At 51.4% G+C, this 17,843-nt stretch overlaps 8 protein-coding genes across 8 annotated transcripts; all 8 read left to right on the top strand.

Annotated features, from left to right (window-relative positions):
• Positions 1–1,463: 1,463 nt before the first annotated feature.
• Positions 1,464–2,917, top strand: NCU07207 (hypothetical protein; the record flags this gene model as incomplete). The annotated part of the gene is made up of 2 exons (XM_952339.1): positions 1,464–1,841; positions 2,156–2,917. 2 exons carry the CDS (start codon positions 1,464–1,466, stop codon positions 2,915–2,917), a joined length of 1,140 nt encoding a protein of 379 aa, XP_957432.1.
• Positions 2,918–3,920: 1,003 nt separating this feature from the next.
• Positions 3,921–4,748, top strand: NCU07208 (hypothetical protein; the record flags this gene model as incomplete). Its single annotated transcript, XM_952340.1, has 3 exons — positions 3,921–4,427; positions 4,494–4,635; positions 4,702–4,748. The coding sequence occupies 3 exons, from the start codon at positions 3,921–3,923 to the stop codon at positions 4,746–4,748; spliced, it is 696 nt and encodes a 231-aa protein (XP_957433.1).
• A 1,068-nt stretch (positions 4,749–5,816) lies between these two features.
• NCU07209 (hypothetical protein) lies at positions 5,817–6,933 on the top strand (the record flags this gene model as incomplete). Its single annotated transcript, XM_952341.1, has 2 exons — positions 5,817–6,726; positions 6,857–6,933. The coding sequence occupies 2 exons, from the start codon at positions 5,817–5,819 to the stop codon at positions 6,931–6,933; spliced, it is 987 nt and encodes a 328-aa protein (XP_957434.1).
• Positions 6,934–7,956: 1,023 nt separating this feature from the next.
• NCU07210 (hypothetical protein) lies at positions 7,957–9,694 on the top strand. The gene is made up of 2 exons (XM_952342.2): positions 7,957–8,936; positions 9,059–9,694. The coding sequence occupies exons 1-2, from the start codon at positions 8,138–8,140 to the stop codon at positions 9,280–9,282; spliced, it is 1,023 nt and encodes a 340-aa protein (XP_957435.2). The 5' UTR covers positions 7,957–8,137; the 3' UTR covers positions 9,283–9,694.
• Positions 9,695–9,974: 280 nt separating this feature from the next.
• Positions 9,975–11,395, top strand: NCU07211 (hypothetical protein; the record flags this gene model as incomplete). Its single annotated transcript, XM_952343.1, has 3 exons — positions 9,975–10,165; positions 10,353–11,308; positions 11,367–11,395. The coding sequence occupies 3 exons, from the start codon at positions 9,975–9,977 to the stop codon at positions 11,393–11,395; spliced, it is 1,176 nt and encodes a 391-aa protein (XP_957436.1).
• A 593-nt stretch (positions 11,396–11,988) lies between these two features.
• On the top strand, positions 11,989–13,150 carry NCU07212 (hypothetical protein; the record flags this gene model as incomplete). The annotated part of the gene is made up of 2 exons (XM_952344.2): positions 11,989–12,663; positions 12,807–13,150. The coding sequence occupies one exon, from the start codon at positions 11,989–11,991 to the stop codon at positions 12,658–12,660; it is 672 nt and encodes a 223-aa protein (XP_957437.1). The 3' UTR covers positions 12,661–12,663; positions 12,807–13,150.
• Positions 13,151–13,460: 310 nt separating this feature from the next.
• On the top strand, positions 13,461–13,820 carry NCU07213 (hypothetical protein; the record flags this gene model as incomplete). The annotated part of the gene is made up of 1 exon (XM_952345.1): positions 13,461–13,820. One exon carries the CDS (start codon positions 13,461–13,463, stop codon positions 13,818–13,820), a length of 360 nt encoding a protein of 119 aa, XP_957438.1.
• A 1,496-nt stretch (positions 13,821–15,316) lies between these two features.
• Positions 15,317–17,479, top strand: NCU07214 (hypothetical protein; the record flags this gene model as incomplete). The annotated part of the gene is made up of 3 exons (XM_952346.1): positions 15,317–15,984; positions 16,083–16,191; positions 16,658–17,479. 3 exons carry the CDS (start codon positions 15,317–15,319, stop codon positions 17,477–17,479), a joined length of 1,599 nt encoding a protein of 532 aa, XP_957439.1.
• Positions 17,480–17,843: the final 364 nt, after the last annotated feature.

The raw sequence follows: 17,843 nt of genomic DNA, 5'->3' as shown, positions 1-17,843 counted from the left end.
TTTTGAAGCAGATCTCTAGTTGCGGACGGGAGTAATCTGGTTAAGCTTTCACCGGTTCAATCTATTGCAATTCAACATTTTGTCACGTGTTGGACTAGTTTTCCTCAGCAGTGAAGTTGGGGTCCGGCGGGTGTCTGTTGACATCCCATGCGGCTGGGGTGCGGGTGCAGGTATTAGCGGAGAAAGGCACCCCGTGCACCCTCAGCTGTGTACTCCGCTGGATTCCTTTTCTTCCATCCCCGCGATGTACCTACCTACTTATTGACCTGACCTGACCTGTACCTACACAATACCCATTCATTCTGCCTTTCACCTTTGACGAAACACATATCAAACAATCAACCGCTCGCTGGTTCTACACAAAATACCATCGCGCGAAACACCAGCTTCGATTGCTGACGCGATTCTTGTCATCCAACAACGACGGTTTCTTTCTTACCATTTGGTTGAGGGTCTCCATCTGTCATTCATTGCTTCTTGATTTTGCCTCGCCATCGAGAATTTGTTTTCATATTCTGGGTGTCTTACGTGGTGAAGTTGTAGGTGAGGTGAGATGCGCTTTGTCCCAGGCGGAGAAAGTGCGTCCCGTTACAGGTGTCAATCCGTGTGGCATTTTCGACCTCGCCTCGCCTGTCTACCTACCAAAGCCATTCTTCGTTTCATCTTCAACTCGTCAAAAAGGCCTCGCAACCCCCACTGTAGGTATAAACTGACATCCAGAGTACCTAAGATACCGATGGGTTGGGGTCCCCGGCACCCTCTGAAGGCCAAGGTAGGTCACGGTACTCGCTAGAGGTGATGAAGAGTGCCCGCCACTTCGCGCCGTGGACTTTCGTCCCTTCCATATTCGTCAAATCACATTCTATTTCAGACTTTCAATACCATATCCCCACTCTGCCAAGTAAGTGGTTGTTGACGCCTCAAGTGTGTGCGTGTGCGTGTGCGGGGTGTACGGGCAGTCTTCTCGTGCCCCTGGATTTGCCAAGTTTCATGGTTATTGGCAGCTTGTCAGGACAGCCGCGCAACATCAAATTTACCTGACGGACGTTCCATATGACAGTTGACATAGGTGGATGGGATATATGGTTGCGTGGGGAAAGAGGATGAGTAGAGGCGTCAGCCTTAGTGGTAAAACCACTCTCGACCCCATGCAATTGAGATGAGATGAAACGAGAGACTTATCCTGCCTGTATATAGACAGCTGGCAACGCCATATATCTTTTCTGCCACCTGCAGCAGCCCTGATCACTTTTTGAAACGAGGTGTGTTTCTCACCTTCTTCCTTGACCTCAAAACCACCACTCGAGCAGTCAGTTACTTCTTACACATTGATCTTCCGTCAACAACAAAAACACTCCGTCCTCACACGTCTTTCGTCACCCACAACGACTTGCCCCTTTCTCTCCACCTCAAACCCAAGCGCCTCATCAATCTTTGCTTTCTGCTACCACCCCGCAATCAAAATGTCCATGTCCAAGGTCATGTCAAATGACAGAGCAGCTGAGAAGCTGTCACACATCCTTCTCAACTACCACTCTGGTAAGGGCTGGGAGAAAGAACTGGCGGATGTCCTTCAGGCTTTTGCTGTCAAGTATCATGAGCTCTCGCCAGAAGTTCTTCTTGGTACCACCGGGTTCGACAATTCTGACGACCACCCCAGCACACTGTGGCATAAGTTCTTTGTCAAGTCACTCCAAAACACGCTAAAGGAGCTGCCGCCTAATGTCGACAAACTGAAGGAGGCGGTTGATGCGCTGGAGCATCAGGAGGAAGGGAAAGGAAGTCTGGTACAAGTGTTGACGATTACCATACTGTCGAGATTGAGAGCTTCCGGGATAGAGGTCAGGGAGTGGTCAAGGGAAGATCGTGTATGGATTGGGCATCACACGTAACACTTGCGAACCGAGAAGAGATATTTTCGCAGGCCGACAGCTGAAGGTTACGTGATTGGACTACCTGTCGCTTGGGGTTGAAAACTTGACTCCTATTTTGAAGCGCCTTGAGATATGTCCACTGTCAGTCTGTCAGTCAAAAGAGAAGCTTGTTGACCCTGACTTCCTTCCTGCCAGGTCTCGACAACAACACGTCCCACTTGCCACCTATTTAGAGCTTTCAACCAGGAGCAATCACTACCACACATCCTCAACATTTGAAGCAAAGTTCGATGTTATTTTCCTTTCGCCCGCTCCAAACAACCTCTCTGGAAGGCATCAGACTCGCCGCCATTTCACTTTTAGTCAACATGTCGCAACCCCCCCAATCACGCGTGTTCACGCGGGAGCAGGCTATAGAGAGTCTTGCGGAATTCCTCATCAAAGACAAGCTGTCGACGGACCCAAGATGGAAGGGAGAGCTCTCAGACGCCCTCCAAGACTTTGCCGCCAGATACTGCGAACTCTCCCTGAAAGGGTGGGATGGGCGATTGGACCTAGACATGCGGTTGCACAAGGACGCACCTAGCCAGTACTGGCATGTGTACTTTGTCGAGTCGCTTCGCAAGATGTTGAAGTACTCGCCAGCCAGTACTGAGGATTTGATGAAGACTGTTCGCGAGCTTATCGATGCCAATCGCAAAGCATTTGAAGGGAGGGGAAATCCCGCGTCACCTGCTACCTTGAGGGCGTTTCTGAGGGCTGGTTTCGATGTCAATAACAACGACGACAACAACAAGCGTCCCGCCGCGACAGAGGATGACGACTTGAACACCCCGAACAGAAGCAAGGGCGCCAAAACCGAAGCGGGTGCCACGAACTTTACAGTTCACGCGAGAGGCCCCTACACCGTTCGCGTCTTCGAGGGCGACATTCCACTCGGCGAGTTCAGCTCCAGCACCCCTGCGACGGTTCAGGTCAGGTTAATTCAGAAGAGTGCTGCCTCTGCTGCTGCCGTCGATGATTGCGACGAGAGTGACAACTGAGAACGAAGCGGGGTATGCTGTTGGAGTTGTAAGGGAAGGAGCGTTGAGTGGGTTACCCCTCTTGAGCAATTTCTTTCCTGCCACTGTTGCCTTCTTCAAAGTTCTCCTCACGTTTCAGACACTGACGCCACTGCAATTTCTCTTTCGGCATCTGGTAGAGCAGCTGAAGAAAAAGGAGCGTCTGGTTACCTACACCTCTGGAATTCGATTCCCTGACGCGCACCTTCTGTTCCATACCCCAACTCAGAGGGAAGCTTCCATTGTCAATTCCCTGGAACACCCGGGCACTGCCATCACTCTTGCTCGCCATTGAGGGAAGTCTGTGAAAGGGAGCGGGGGAATGACGGTTGCTTCCTTATCTGTCATAGCCGATGGATGACTCAACATGTGTGGGATGGATGGAGAAGTAGAAGTACTCCTTGATAGCAGATAATGGAAAGCGCATTCTTCTCCATTTACCCGATGATGGCTTTGACGGCGAATGTGAATTGTTTCTTCTGTGCACCAGTCAACCTACGTTTACTTGATGTCCTGATCTCTTTCTTTCTTCTTCATTCTCGCCAGCGAATCAACAGACAATGTCCTGGGAAGCTCCAACGCCCATTCCAGATCACGGCAGATGTCTCCACGTAGAGATACCTTTGCGCTTTGCTTGAATTGCGGATGAAGAACAGGTATGAAAGGACCAACTTGTATGTACTCTTCCGTTGAGTAAAGACTACAAACGTTGCCATGGGACAGCTTCTCCTTACTTCTCTCCATTGTCTTCCACGCAAACAACAACACACCGGCTCTCCTGTCCCAACCCACAGGTATATAGCTGGCTTGGTTCCTGTTTCTATTTCAGCATTGCCACTACAGCACCCAGCCTCTTCTTGTCGTTTACTGTCCACCTCCAACCAAAAGTGGCCGTGTCTCCATAAAGCTCTCTACAGGAGTCCCTGATCATCATCTCAACCGGCTTCCCCAGACCCATCATCCGTCAACGCCCCAGGCAATCAGAATGTCGCCGTTCCCGGATCCTGTTGGTAGAAAAAAGGCGGCCGAATTGTGGTCGAGGCTTCTGGATACCTCCCAGTCCGAACCCCCTAGTTCTCTGATGGCATTAAGCAAAGTCCTCCAAGACCTCGCCGAGGAGTTCGACAAGCGAGTTCGTTCGGGTTGGGCTAGCGATCTTTACAGTCTCGCGTGGTGTAACTACTTTGTCGCTGCTTTCGGCAGGGTTTTGAGAGATCTGCCACCCTGTAAAGATCTTGATAGCATCGGTGAACTATGCGAGGCGATTGCAAGACTGGAAATCACCGCGCCCTCTGATGCCAGTGCTACTACTACTACTATCGATGTCAAGCCCACCGATTCCTCTTCCTCCGACGACATCACCTTCAAAGTGGACAACCAAGGAGGCTACAAAGCCCGCATTGTCAAAGAGGGCACTGCGACGACCCTCGAGTTTCTGCTGAACGGCCCGGCCACGGTTACGGTCCATGTCCACAGAGGTACCCTCAACCAAGTACGACTGTCATCCAGAAAGCAAACTCGGGTGTCGGGTTCACGTGGCTAATATGAGAGATTTTAGTTGATTGGTGAGGGTTCTTCCAGGTCCGCTTACGTCCCCTCCGTCGGTATTGCTGCCTCTGTTGCCGGCAGTACTGTTACTGGTACTGCTACTGGTAGCGCATGTGCTACTGAGGAGAAGGAGGAGGAGGAGAGGATTTACGGTGAGGACATCCATTCGCCCACGCATCGCTTTTAGATACTGATTACATGCACCTGCTCATGTATAGAGTACGGGGAGCCCAACGAGGACGCTGATTTCGGTCTCTGGAGCTAAATGTTTCCTACGTCTCCTTGCCTAGAGGTGGATTTCTCTGCCGCTTGCACCCCCCAGTCACTCCCGCTCTAGGTTCCCGTGTTGCTCATGTTATCCCGGCTGATGGGCACGACGGTACTGATGTTTCAAAGCCAGAAGGTGAAGCCTATAGGTACCTCTACTGTAGGCTACGATTACCAGCTATTGATCTTCGGCAGGAACATCAAGTGTTCCTCGGCTGGAGCATACACCACTAGGTACTAGGCCCATCAACGGACATCGAGTTTCCCTAGGCATCTAGTGGATGTAGAGGCGCGAACCATTCTCGACAAGAGTTCCCCGAGGAAGCATCGCTGGACATGGGTGATGGTGCATAGGGTATCAAAGATCTAAGGCTAGTGGACACTCGGCAGCATTGAGTTGTTTGTAGCGTGTGTGCATGTTTCTTTGCTGGGAACTCGTAGAGAATTAAGGAATACTACTACTCCAAATGCCGTTGATTTGTTCCGCAAGCGCTCAGTCAATTCACGTTGTCTTGCCAAGTGGAACATGAATTCTCTCGGCTTTCATATCCTTCTATCAAACCTTCTAGAGGTAGTCTTCGGCTAAGGCTCCGGAGGAGGCCTACGGGACATTCTGCACGGCTTTTCACTACCTAGCCAAGAGCCGTTGCGTACTGCCTTGCAGGCTTTTTGCCACCCTCCGGCCACTTCACGCGACCAGTGTTCCGGTAGTGCTGGCGCTGAAGGTGCCTTTTGGTTTGGATTCGGCTAACGACACAAGGTGAAGGCAGGAGACTCTATCGAATGCAAGCTCTTGTGGAGAAAGCCATATCTGTGACCTGCAGCGAAACCTAGAGGTAGCCAAATTTCCACGTAGTTTTCGCAGGGACCTTTTCCGAGTAACTTGGCGTTGAATATTTCTCCAGCCAATATAAGAAGAGCTCAAAATGAACTTGCTCTTGCTTTGTTCCTCGACCCGAAGTACACAGTCTCGTCAACAACCACTCCTGACTCTACCTGTCTGCCATCGACAATCCTTTGGACACTACACCTTCTGTCGGTATAATCACCTCCAACTGCAAACAAGATGCCCGGACACGGTGGAAGAAACCCAATCAGATGGGCCAGGACCTCTGCGAAGAAGCTTGTGGTTGACTGTCACCCTGCCGCCTCTGGAAAGCGAGAGGCCGAGTTGACCGCCGTCTTCAACGACCTGGCCAAGCAGTACCAGAAGGGCACTCATAGAGATTCTGGTGCCTCTGCTGAACAGTTCCATGATCACTTCCTCAAGTCACTCCGTGACATGTCCAATAATCTGCTGCCCACTGCTGGCCAAGTCGCCAACAACGCTGTCATCGCTGTCAACACCGTCAACGTCGCCAATGCCAACAGCACTGCCTTGGTCAAGACCAACGACACTGTCAACGCTGTCAACGCCAACAGCACCGCCTTAGTCCCTGCCAACAACAATGTCAACGCTGTCAACCCTGTCAATGCAAACAGCACCGCCTTAGTCCCTGCCAACAACATCACCATGGCCCCTGTTCCTGTCCCCGCCCCTTTCAACAGCACCGCCTTGGTTCCTGCCAACACCACCAACATGAACCCCGTCGCCATCAACAACGTGAACAAGCGCCCTTCCGACAACGGCCAAGACAGCGCCAACAAGCGCTCCAAGACCGAGACCGAGGTGGACGCCCCCGGAACCACGACCACCTTCAACATCAACACCAACGGCCCTTCCACTACCCGCTTTCACACCGGCGTTTACATGGCCGAGTTCATGTTGGTCGGTTCGGGTTCCGTTCAGGTCCATTCTACTGGTGTTCCCGCTTTCGTTCAGCCTCCTTTCGTTCAGCAGCCTGCCCCTGCCGCTCTTGCCGGTCGTGCTGCCGCTCGCGCTGCTGCTGCTGCTGCTGCTCCTCCTGGTGCCGGTAGTAACCAGGATAAGCGCAAGAGCAAGGGCAAGGGCAAGGACGAGGGTGACGATAGTCCTAGTAAGAGGCCTGTTCCGTTGGATATGTACCTTTAGGAACATTGCCTACCTTACCTCCAGGTACATGTATGTGAGACCCCTTCGAAAATAAGGAAGCCATGCCGGTGATGGTGACTGACAGGTATTTGCAGGCCAACGTTGGCATCAAGACGTGCCTAAGCTGATGGTTGTATTGGGAGGTAATGAGGGATTATGGTACTGGCTGTGATGTAGTAGAGGAATCTGTTGCTGTTTGAGGATTAGAGGAAAAAGTGTGGGAACTTGGAATGGTTTTCACAAAGGGATTAAGGAAGATGTAAGGCACAGCCGGGTAAACTCGTACATGAACTGTAGCAGAAAAATATTATCATGTAGCCAGGACTTGTACCTCTTGTCATTGTGCATCAACACTGATGTGATGGTTGTAATCAAGTGACCGGATTCCTGCATAAGGCGAGTATTGACAAGATTTGGAATGTACCCACCTACCTTAGGCAAGGAAGAAAAACGCCTTCGTTGGGGATGCAAGATTATGCTGAATGGCATCTTGGACCCCGCCCTTCCTTCCCTTTCTTCTTTTTTCCTCGTTTGTTGAGCCCCTACTTTCCTTCTAGAGTCTCGAACCAGTGTTCGGATATCGTCTGGATTATCGAGATGGGTTGACGATGGTGCGAACGCGCTTGGAAGTGCGTTGCTGGCAGATAAGAGTAGGAAGAAAAAAGGTCTTTGGCGTATATGGATCGAGGACCAGTGAATCTTCCTTCATTTGTTTGGACCTTGATGGAGTTGTACGTAGTAGTTGACTACAGGATCAAAGATGTCGACATTCGCAGGATATGGTGCGGGCATGTTTTCCCGTGCGTGATGCACTCGCTACCAGGTACCTACCTACCTAGTACCTATCTACCTGCAGAAGGTACCTGCCTCCAGCTTCAAGTATCAAATTGAGGAAAGAAGGTTGATGCCAATGGCAAGCAACATGCGTGCGTGTGGCTACAACCGTGCACCAGTTGTTACTCCTCTAACCATCAACACCACACTTCCTAAACATCAAGACCTCTTCGATTGGATCGGTAGAGGTACGTAGCGTGTGATGTGCCACCCAAACTGCCTAATGCATTCATGTGCAGCTGCCCGGCTACGTGTACAGGGTTGTGCATGCTTACTATGCTTACCTAAGCGCAGACAAGGACATGGATGCACCCCGCTCCTTACTCCTTCCTCCTTTTCCTTGACCTCAAACACAGCAAACACCGCATCGAACATCGTCATTCATCACTTTCAAGCCAGCCGCTTATCGACACATTACTATCAGTCTCTGAATCCAAGTGCGACATTTCCTCACTACGGGGACCTTTACATCATCTTTCAGCTCAACCACCTTCCTTACACTTGACATAATCGGCGGTGACCACACCCAGCAATCATTCAGGATGCCGCGACCACGAAACATGGATGAGAGAAAGTCTGGAGGATGGGGAGCCTACGTCTGGTCGCATTACCTCCTAGCCGACTCGGAGCCTCATTGCAATGACCGCCTTGGCAAAACGCTCAAAGCCCTTGCCCAGGAATCCACCAAGCGAATCAGTGTCTCGACGGCGCTTCGTTATGGTAATACTCAAAATCATGTCGACTATAAGACGGCAGGGCAGAGGAACGCGTGGTACAACTACTTTGTCGCGGCTTTCGAAAAGATCCTGCGAGAACTACCACCTCCAGATGCGAGCGTTGAGCAAGTAAGGGAGAAGCGGAGAGAGTTCCAACAACGACGCATCATTCCAGCACCACCACTACCACCACCAGTCATCCAATATGAAGCTGCTGTAGCTGCTACTCCGCCCGAAACCCAAACCCAAACCGTCGCCGGCAACACTTCAGAGCAGCAGCGTGGCAGGAAGCGTTCCTGGACTGATTCGTTGGACGACGATGACGATGGCAACGCCCCAAACATGACGAGAAAGCGTGCCAGGAAGGAGTCGGAGCAACAGGAGCCGGCTGGAGATAATTTCATAGTCTATATCCCGGCCAACGTCAAGGTTGTCCTCGTTCCCGAAGGCCCTGCTGATGCCACTTTTTGTATCAAGTCCGAAAGCTCTACAGCGTCCATGTTCATGTCTTCAACGGGCACGTCGTCGGCCGCTGTGGACACGGTACCGGCAAGCCCTCCATCAGTGCCGTTATTTCCTCCTATGCGCTGGGCTGCCTGTCCTTCGATGGATAGTTTGTCGTCTGGTGAGTTTAATTTCCCACATAAGACCTAGAACCAGCACTGGATCGTCCACTTCAACCCCCAGCAGTCCATTCACTCCTTCACGTCAACCATCACCGCTACGCAACTAATAATTCAATGCTAGATACATATCCCCAAGACCAAAATCCTTCACCAGCGCAAGACTCAAATTCGTTGTCCCTGTCACTGGCGGGCTATAACATCAACATCCCCTACGCAATGGACTCCTCCGCTGACTATACCTCTACGACAACTCAAAGGTCACGGGCACCTGCATCTAACTACAATAAACCGAGGTGCAATATACAATTCGGGCTATACACCGTTTGCCTTCAACTGACCCCTTAGCAACTTGCCATCTAATCACGAGATGGGAAGAGAGACCGAGAGGAAAAGAATTAAGAAGGTGTTTCGTAGACGGTGTGAGGGCTAGTGACATTGGGTTACGAGGTTTTGGACAGTAATTGTGTGGTAACTTGTTGTAATGAAAGTATTTGTGTGATTCACAGGGGATCTCTCCGTGGAGGGGATCGTACCAGTGTGCGGAGGTTTTCCTCATATCATCTTTGGATTCAGACTCTTCTCTAACTAGTGACACTACGGCTATGACATTTCTGGCTGTTTTACGAGCAGAGTGCCATCGTCGTGTAGGGAAACAGTGCGTGCTTCTTTATATTGACTGGAACTTTATCGACATCAGATGAAAGAAAAAGCCCCTTTGTTTGGCATGGAGGCAAGCTCTAACTCTACGACATCAATTTCATACCTTCGGGAGCCGACTCTGCCAGTTTTTCCAGTGAAGTGAATGGGAAACTCTCTCTCCTGAGACTGACACCCGACACCTGTTGACACTTGTGCCGATATTTGTACATCGAGTCTTGACACCTCAAGACATCAACCCACTCATCACTTCTAACTTCCACTTCCCTTCTCAAATCAACACTACCTACCTACCCGACTCGACATCACACCTTTCAAGCCCCCCCACCAGGCCCCAAACACTCACCATAACGAGCCCAGGTAACCCTGCCCTAGACCAAATGGACCCATCAACCCAAACAACGAGAAGGACAGCGGTCCTGAAATGGACCGACTACCTCCTAAACGACCTCGACCCATCTGACGAAGGCTGGGAGATGTCCATGGTCCTCAAGGAATTAGCCAAGCAGTACGAGGCATATGATGACCAGACTCCCCATCCCTTTGGATTTGGCGACGGCTACAACATCAGGTGGAAGAGATACTTGGTTTTGGTTTTTCAGGCCTTGCTCAAGACTCTCCTCGTGCTACCACAGGGAACTGTGGCTTTAGAGCAGGCTATCGAAATGCTGGAGCGCCCGGCAGCACCTAAGCAAGTTGGGCCGGTGATTATTAGGGGGGTTTCCTGAGATTGAGAATGCTGCTGACACAGCAAACAGCAACGCGGCGAATGTCAACGCGGGCATTGTCAATGTCAACAGTGCCGACCTGGTCAGGGTTGATAACGCTGGTAACGCCAACAATACCACCGCCAACAACAAGAAACGTCCCGCCGAAGCCATGGACCAGAGCGACAACAACAACAACAACAACAACAACAACAACAACAACAACAACAACAACAACAACAACAACAACAACAACAACAACAACAACAACAACAACAACAACAACAACAACAACAACAACAACAATTATGAAGCTTTATACCCCAACAAGCGCGTCATGACCACCCACCAGAACTATCCGGCACTTCCGCCCGGGACCATCTTCAAGATCGATACCCAAAGCGCCTACAAGGTCAGCGTCACTGAAGGCGAAACTCCCACCTTCAAGTTCAAGTTGAGCGGTCCTGCTAGGGTTCAGGTCAGGCTGGATCGTGGAGGTGTTGCTGCTGGTGGTATGGCTGCTGGTGGTTCTGGTGCTGGTCTTCCTGGTGCTGTCGGTGGTGCTGGTGCTGTTGTCGCTGCTCGCGGTACTCCCGGTGTTCCTGGTTCTGCTGCTCCTTTCTACACTTTCGCTGCACCTAATAACATCGCTGATCGGGCTCCCGATGTTGTTGCTCAAGCTCCTGGTACCGGTGTTCCTGTTTCTGTCGCTGCTCTCGGACCTCATGTTACCAACACTCTTGGTACTGCCACTACTCGGGCTCCTGCTCCCGATCCCCCGGCCGCTCCCAAAGCTCTCGCTACTAGCGGTACCATTGCTGGCCCCGGTAATGTCGTCCCTGCTGCCCCTGACCCCGCTCCCGCTGTTGTTGCTTTTGCTACTCGCGCTTCTCTTGCTACTTCTGGAGGCGTTGATAACGCAAATTCGTCAGCTACGGGCTGGGAAGGGATGGGCTTTGAAAGCATGGGCTTCGAAGAGTGGTCTTCGAGTTCCTCGATGTCATCTAGTGAGTCACTCTTTGAAGCAAGAATGCACTGACCTTTAGGCTAACTGTTGTTCAACAGATACCGAAACGGATAGTAATATTGCTTGATATTCTGGGATGGGACCAACTAGGTAACGGGATTTTCAGGACAAATTAAGGATGGGAGTAGTGATTTGTGGCCTCGAAGAATCGGTGTGGTTTCGGAGATGACTGGTAGGGACTCAAGAAGGTATAGATGGAGGGGCATGGACTTGTGCCCTTACTTGTCAAGAGATGCTGGCCGATATGTTCGAACAATACTACAGGCTTGCAAAAGGCTTTCTTGATCAAAGCAAGAGCTGTTTGGCTGATTGCAGCATCATGTGTTCTTTGAGCCCCGAAGCCCGGCTCATTGCACTACCCTCTTTCTTTCCTTTGCCGGCCGTGGTGGCTTTGGGTGCTCCTTCCTTGAAGTACGTTACCTATCGCTGGTGGAAGGAGATTGAGACCGTCAATGCCTGCCTGAGACTGGAAAGGGAAGGAACGCTACGTCAGATTGGTCCTTTCTTCCACACCCAACGTCGTGGCTCCCGTCTCTGCCTGGTGTGACTCCCACTTCTTCTGGTTCTTTCCTTTCTCCCAAGAAAGAACCCCTCTTTCTCCTTCTTTCTTTCGCTCTTTCACATCCGCGTTCCCATCTCCTGCCGCGGCAACCAACCAACATGGCGCATATTTTCAGAAGGAGAAAGACATCCGACCTCCACGGTGATGATGTTGAGCTTGCCGAGGTTTTGAAGGCAATCGCGGCCAAGTTCTCACACAAACCCTGGTATCCTGACGACGAGGAAGCGCAACAGTACCGTCAGTTTGGCATTCGGAGCCTCAAGAAGTTCTTGCGCGACCTGCCGTCTCAAGGCAGCGATGAGCTGCGCGATGCCGTGACTGCGTTGAAGGCCGATTTGGTCTCTGACCCCGATCTGCCTGCGCCCAACACCGAGTCAAGCACCGCCGTGGCACAGTCATCGTCTACGGGAAAACGTACCTTCGCGCAAACTGACGACGGCGAAACCCAAGAGGCACCCCCGCTAAAGCGCGTCAAGACCCACGAGGAGGCACCCGACTTCACTGTCTACACCAAAGGCGCCTACACCGTCCACGTCTCCGAAGGTGGTACCCCCGCTGTTGAACTCAACCTGAACGGCCCGGCTACCGTCCAGATCAAGACCTCGAGCACATCAGCATCTGCCCCTGGTGCTGCGCCTTCTCGCCCGGATCCTGTCCCTGCCCCTTTCTTCAAGCCGTATATTCTGCGTCGTTGCGGCGCATACCCAGGAACTTACCATCAGATGAGCCCTTCTGATCCCAGGCCGGCACCGTGCTGCACCTATCCTTGAGATGTAAGTGTCTTGTTCTTGGGATTCGGGATGGCTCAACGCAGCCCTCTCACAGATGATACCTTTCCTCTACCATAGTTGCTTGTTGGCATATTCTTGACCAAGCTATTATTGGATTCCCAAGCTAATCTGTTCTGCAAACACAGGCGCGCATGTCATCTTCGATCGATGTCGGAACCACAGCGGGACGGGCAAGGTCGGTTTGTGTATCGGGGTTCAGGCTGTCGTTACATGCTGCCAACTCGCTGAATGCTGGTCGAGCAATCTCACTCGCCACTACGAATGAGCAGCTGCTGGTTCATAGCTGGACCTGTGAATACAAGGGAGGAAGGAGGATTATATGGCTTCGCGGGTTTGGACTGTCTCTCACTGCTGGCATAAAAAGGCGTACGACATCACCGTAACAGACCTTGACTACAGAATCAGGGCAGGTAGTACAAAGCACTTTGCGAGCTTTCGAAATGTCTACAGTTCCAACTATCATTATGTCAACTTGCTGTATCCCGACGTGCTTATTTATGCTTGGAGGATGTGATTTATGCACGTATTGACTTTCGCTTGATGTCTTCTCTGCCGGAAAGTGGGTTTTGCATAGGCAGGCCAACCAAGACTTACACCCAACACCCACAGTTAAAGTCCCGGCCGAGTATCAGTATCCGTTGCCTCTTGTTATCCCACACCATAATTCCAACTATCTCCACAAACCATTCTTCACACCATCATTCCAACAACCTCCACTGAGCACTGACCACTCCCCAGCCAGCCTTCAGTCGCCTTCAACCAACCACTCCAAACGCAAGATGACGAGGCTGGTTTGGAAAGAAGAGGCGGGCGGTTACATGGGTAGAACACCTACAAGGCTCGTACGAACCGGAAGACTGGAAGCTCGAGCCTCGAATACGCCAATACTGTCAAGGCCTTCCAAGCCAAGATCCGATGATCTCGGGTACCGAATTGGAGCCGCGGGTGATCGTACCGAAGCCTGGCGTCGCTGCTTTGTCCTCAGCCTCGAGAACTTTGTCAGAGACCTACCGCCCAATAACCTTGACGCCGTACAAGCAGCTATCAAGGAGCTTGAGCTTAAGGACATTGAACTAACAGCCAAGGCCGACGAAGGACGTGTCGACACTTCCATGTGCAAGTTCCGACGACATTCGTAATGGCAAACGACCTCGTGCCAAAGCCAAGAACAAGACCGTCTACACAAGCCCATAAAACAAGGGCGCGAAACTTCATATCGACACCGTCGGCCCCTACAGTATCCAAATCCCAGATTGCCGGCCAGTCTGGGAACAACACTACATGTAGGTCTTCTCCTGTCTATTCGGGCGCCTGTGGCCTTGGGACCGTCGCGGTTTTGGTCCAGAGAAAGGACGTGTTCGATATATGTACTGCAGCCAACCTAAATAAAACCAATAAGAAGAGAAAGGTGGTGAAGGAAGAAGAAGAAGAAGAAGAGGTAGAGGAGGTAAACTAGACTACTGTGGGAAAGGAGTAACTGGTGAGTACAGATATCGATCTTCTTCCAAGCTTGGGAAGTAATTCTATCGAGTACCAGGTAGTTTGGTCCAGTCAGCCGGGCAAGCGCCCATCCCTCCCGACATTGATCAAGATTGTCCTTTGCTAGACTGTTGTGTAAGCCTTGCTAACCAGGAAGGCAAACGAAAACGAAGAAGAACGGAAGACAAGGTTAGCCAGCCAAAGGGTATCCGACAACAAGTACCTGTACCCAAAAAAGGAAAAAGAGGAAAAAAAAAGAGACCCTGGGCAACGCCACGAGAAACACGCTCGTAACAAAGTTTAGGTACCGGGACAATGAGACCGAAGAAGAACGGAACGCAAAGGTGTCTACCTAGCAAAGATGAGAAGTGATACACGGCACTGAGGCAATACTGTCAGAGACAAAAGAGCAATTCACTTGACCGGTGCTGATGCTAGATAAGACGGAAGCTCCAGGATGCTGCTTTGGAGATATCAACAACTGAAGGATTGTGGATCAATACCTTTCTAGGTATGCCCGGATCAAATGCAGAATATGAATACCCCTTCTTTACCCCACTGGCCTCATATCTTGGAAACAGCCGCCTGGAATTCTCGTGGAGGACGTCAGCTCGGTCCTGGTGCTGTTTGACACATTGGCACCTGGTGACATGTGTAGAATGGGTCCAGTCAACGAAAACTAATGGAGATTGCCCCTGGGTTACGTACACAGTAGTTCATCCTGGAGAGAACTTGTTGGCAGTGTTGAGGTCACTCAAGTGGAATCAGATGCCGGTGACTAGGTACCTAAAGTGTGGGCTACAGAGCGGCAAAGTGAAGGCGGGCGGTAAGTGCTGGCAACGGCTCCCCGTCAACGTAAACGGGACTTGCTCCTTCCTCCTCTTTTAAGTCCACGTTGATCGGCGAATTTCCCCCGCGTCAAATTTTCTAATCATTGCCTCGATCGCTATCTCCCGTCGACCTTTCCCTGGATTGCAAAAAGTTGAGATTCCAACTGCAGTCTGACATCTCAAGAGCAGTTGTGCCACAAGACATCTCTTTCGCGCAAAGGTACATCTATTTTCCCTCCATCGCCTTGGATTCCTTCCTGAACTAGGTACCTACCTTCCATGCCGTGACTTCATCTCACACCCATCCAGGTCTCTCCACAGACAAGATGGTCAACAGCAATCCGGGCGTCAACCCCCTCAACCACCCCATGGTCCAGCAGGAGGTCGACAAAGAGGACGCGATTGACACCTTTATCGCTTTTCTCGAGCAAGACCCCTACCTTGACTCGTACACCACCAAGCTCGCCAACGCTCTCCAAGACATTGCCGTCAAGTACAAGGAGCTTGCTGACGACGGCGGCATCTGGCACGAGTACTTTGAGCTGACTCTCAACAAGTTCCTGTGGGACATGCCCAAGACTCGTGAGGAGCTGTACGAAGTAGTCAGTAAGCTCACCGAGGTGGATGTCGTCCACGAGGCTGCCATTCGCGGAGTGCAGGTGCAGGTCGTTCCCAAGTATCGGGACCAGGCTACCTCTACCTCTACCTCTACGTCTACTTCTACGTCTACTTCTGCGGATGCTCAAGTCGACGCGATCGCGAAGAGGATCGCCAAGTACCTCCTGGCCGACGGCCACAACGCTGGAGGCCGTAAGGTCGAGGGTGAGAATGCGACCATCTTCAGACTTGAGAGCGATGACACTCCGTGCACGATTCGTGTTTACTCTGGTGATGGTACCACCTCTACGCTCGGCCTCATTGCGGAAGGTACTGGTCCTGCCATCTTGACGGTCAAGGTCCACAAGGAGAACGGTGCTACAAAGCCGTCTGACTTGTGAGGAAAGGGTAAGCTTCAATCTCAGTGCCGTCTTGATCCCGCTCTTCAGTCCCCAACTACATCGTCACCGCTGCTAACCACCTGAGCTTACACAGGCCTACCCGTGAACCCTCAGGATCGAACACGTTGCCAATAGATGTGGAGGAAGATACAGGGGAGTATGACGGGGTTGTTGTGCTTCCTACGTGGGAAAGACGAGAAACCGTAGGTGATTAGGAGCTGTGCTGGTATTCAAGACATCAGTGTGTCCCGCCGCCAGTTGATACCTTTCGTTCCATATCAAACATCTCATCTCCTCTAAACGCACTCTGTGCGAAACATCGTGCGCTTCCATCTCTTATTCTCTTCTCTGGTTGTTTGTACTGGGACCACACGATGGCGGTGAACTTTCTCAAGTTGTCATCTGGGCATAGGTCTGGATCAAGTTGATCAGATCACAAGTGTTTGCCGGAATCCGTCTGATCGAGAAGTAAGCGGTGGGAATAAGCGTTGCCAGGAGGTTGCCTGAAACAAAGCGCATATAAGGGCTTCAGCCTTTTCTCCTCATGGCTCTTTTTCTCCTCGTCACCTCCACATGCAAGCATCGCCCTTCCATTACCTTACTCTTCTCTCTTCCTCGATTGCTTGGTTGACGTATCTCAGTAAACGCCTCGCCTTCTTCGCACTCCAGCCGTCTTCGAAGAACGCTTGTGCGTTGTACTGCGCGACTTCCCATTGCCCCAGTCACTCCCGCGATCAACTTAGTTTGAGCTTCTGTACTCATCCAAGTATTATTTCCACAGGCAAGATGGTAAACAAAGAAGTCGACAAGAGAAACAAAGCGGCAAATGCGTTTTCCGAGTTTCTCGAAGAAGATGGTACCTATGACCTGGAAAGTTGGCAGCTCGAGATTTCGGATGGTCTCAAGGACTTCGCGGTCAAGTACTATGAGCTTTCTCCGGACGGCGATGATTCATCGGAATGGCATGAGTACTTTGTGATGGGCCTCAGGAAGTTTTTGAGAGACTTGCCGTCAACGACTACAGAGTTGGACAAAGCACTCGAAGCTCTCAACCGCGAGGAAGTCGCAGCCGATGCTCGTGCCCGCGGGGTGCGCATTCAGATTCTACCGGGATCACCTACTCCTACTCCTACTCATACTCCTGCGCCTCCTGACGAATGCATCGACAAAACTCCGGAGGTGCCGAAAAACGGAAAACGACCTGCCGAGGCCGAGGGCATGTCTTCCACTGCCACTGAAGCTGAAGCTCAAGGTCGGCCCACCAAGCGTGTCAAGCACGACGAAGCCGAGAGTGCGACGACTTCGAGTGGTTTCACCGTCAAAACCGAAGGCTCGCTCAAATTCTGCATCTCCGATGACATCGGAACCACGACCTTCAACCTCAACGGCCGCAGCCCTGCCATCGTGACTGTCAGCGTCCAGAAGAAGGACATCACCGCTTCTGCTTCCACCAACGGCAACAAGGAAGCCGAGAAGGAAGAAGCAGCCTAGATAATGGGCGTGGACCATCCTTCAACCTGGGAAAGAACAACCGGTACGTACCCTTTGGTTTTGGTGCTTCCATGTAACCGGGTAGAGATACAGGCAACCTGTTCCTCAACTCATTCTTTCGTTTTGGCTTGACAAAGTACGTGTCCAGTGCTTTGACTAATTCTTTTTCCGTTTAAATTCACAGATCGATCCGTTTCCGCGTCGCAGTATCGGACCTACGGCGGCATTCCCTTTCTTTTCGTTGTTGCCGTTGGAGACTCAGCTAAGGTGAACGCGCTGGGAAATGGTATCGGGTTCGAAACGAGTTAAGCACATCAGTGCGGTGGGAGAGCCTTTCTCCCAAGTTTCATAGAAGGGGCGCGTG

This window comes from Neurospora crassa, linkage group V (assembly GCF_000182925.2).
Source record: "Neurospora crassa OR74A linkage group V, whole genome shotgun sequence".
Taxonomy (NCBI): domain Eukaryota; kingdom Fungi; phylum Ascomycota; class Sordariomycetes; order Sordariales; family Sordariaceae; genus Neurospora; species Neurospora crassa.
The sequence above is the reverse complement of the archived record's forward strand: the minus strand, read 5'-3'. Positions and strand labels throughout refer to the sequence as shown.

What these genes read in the sequence shown, in the direction of transcription:
- NCU07210 (XM_952342.2), top strand. Translation starts at nt 8,138, where the DNA reads ATGCCGCGACCACGAAACATGGATGAGAGAAAGTCTGGAGGATGGGGA. An exon ending in GATGGATAGTTTGTCGTCTG is followed by an intron (nt 8,937 to 9,058) that starts GTGAGTTTAATT and finishes ATTCAATGCTAG; the next exon opens with ATACATATCCCCAAGACCAA.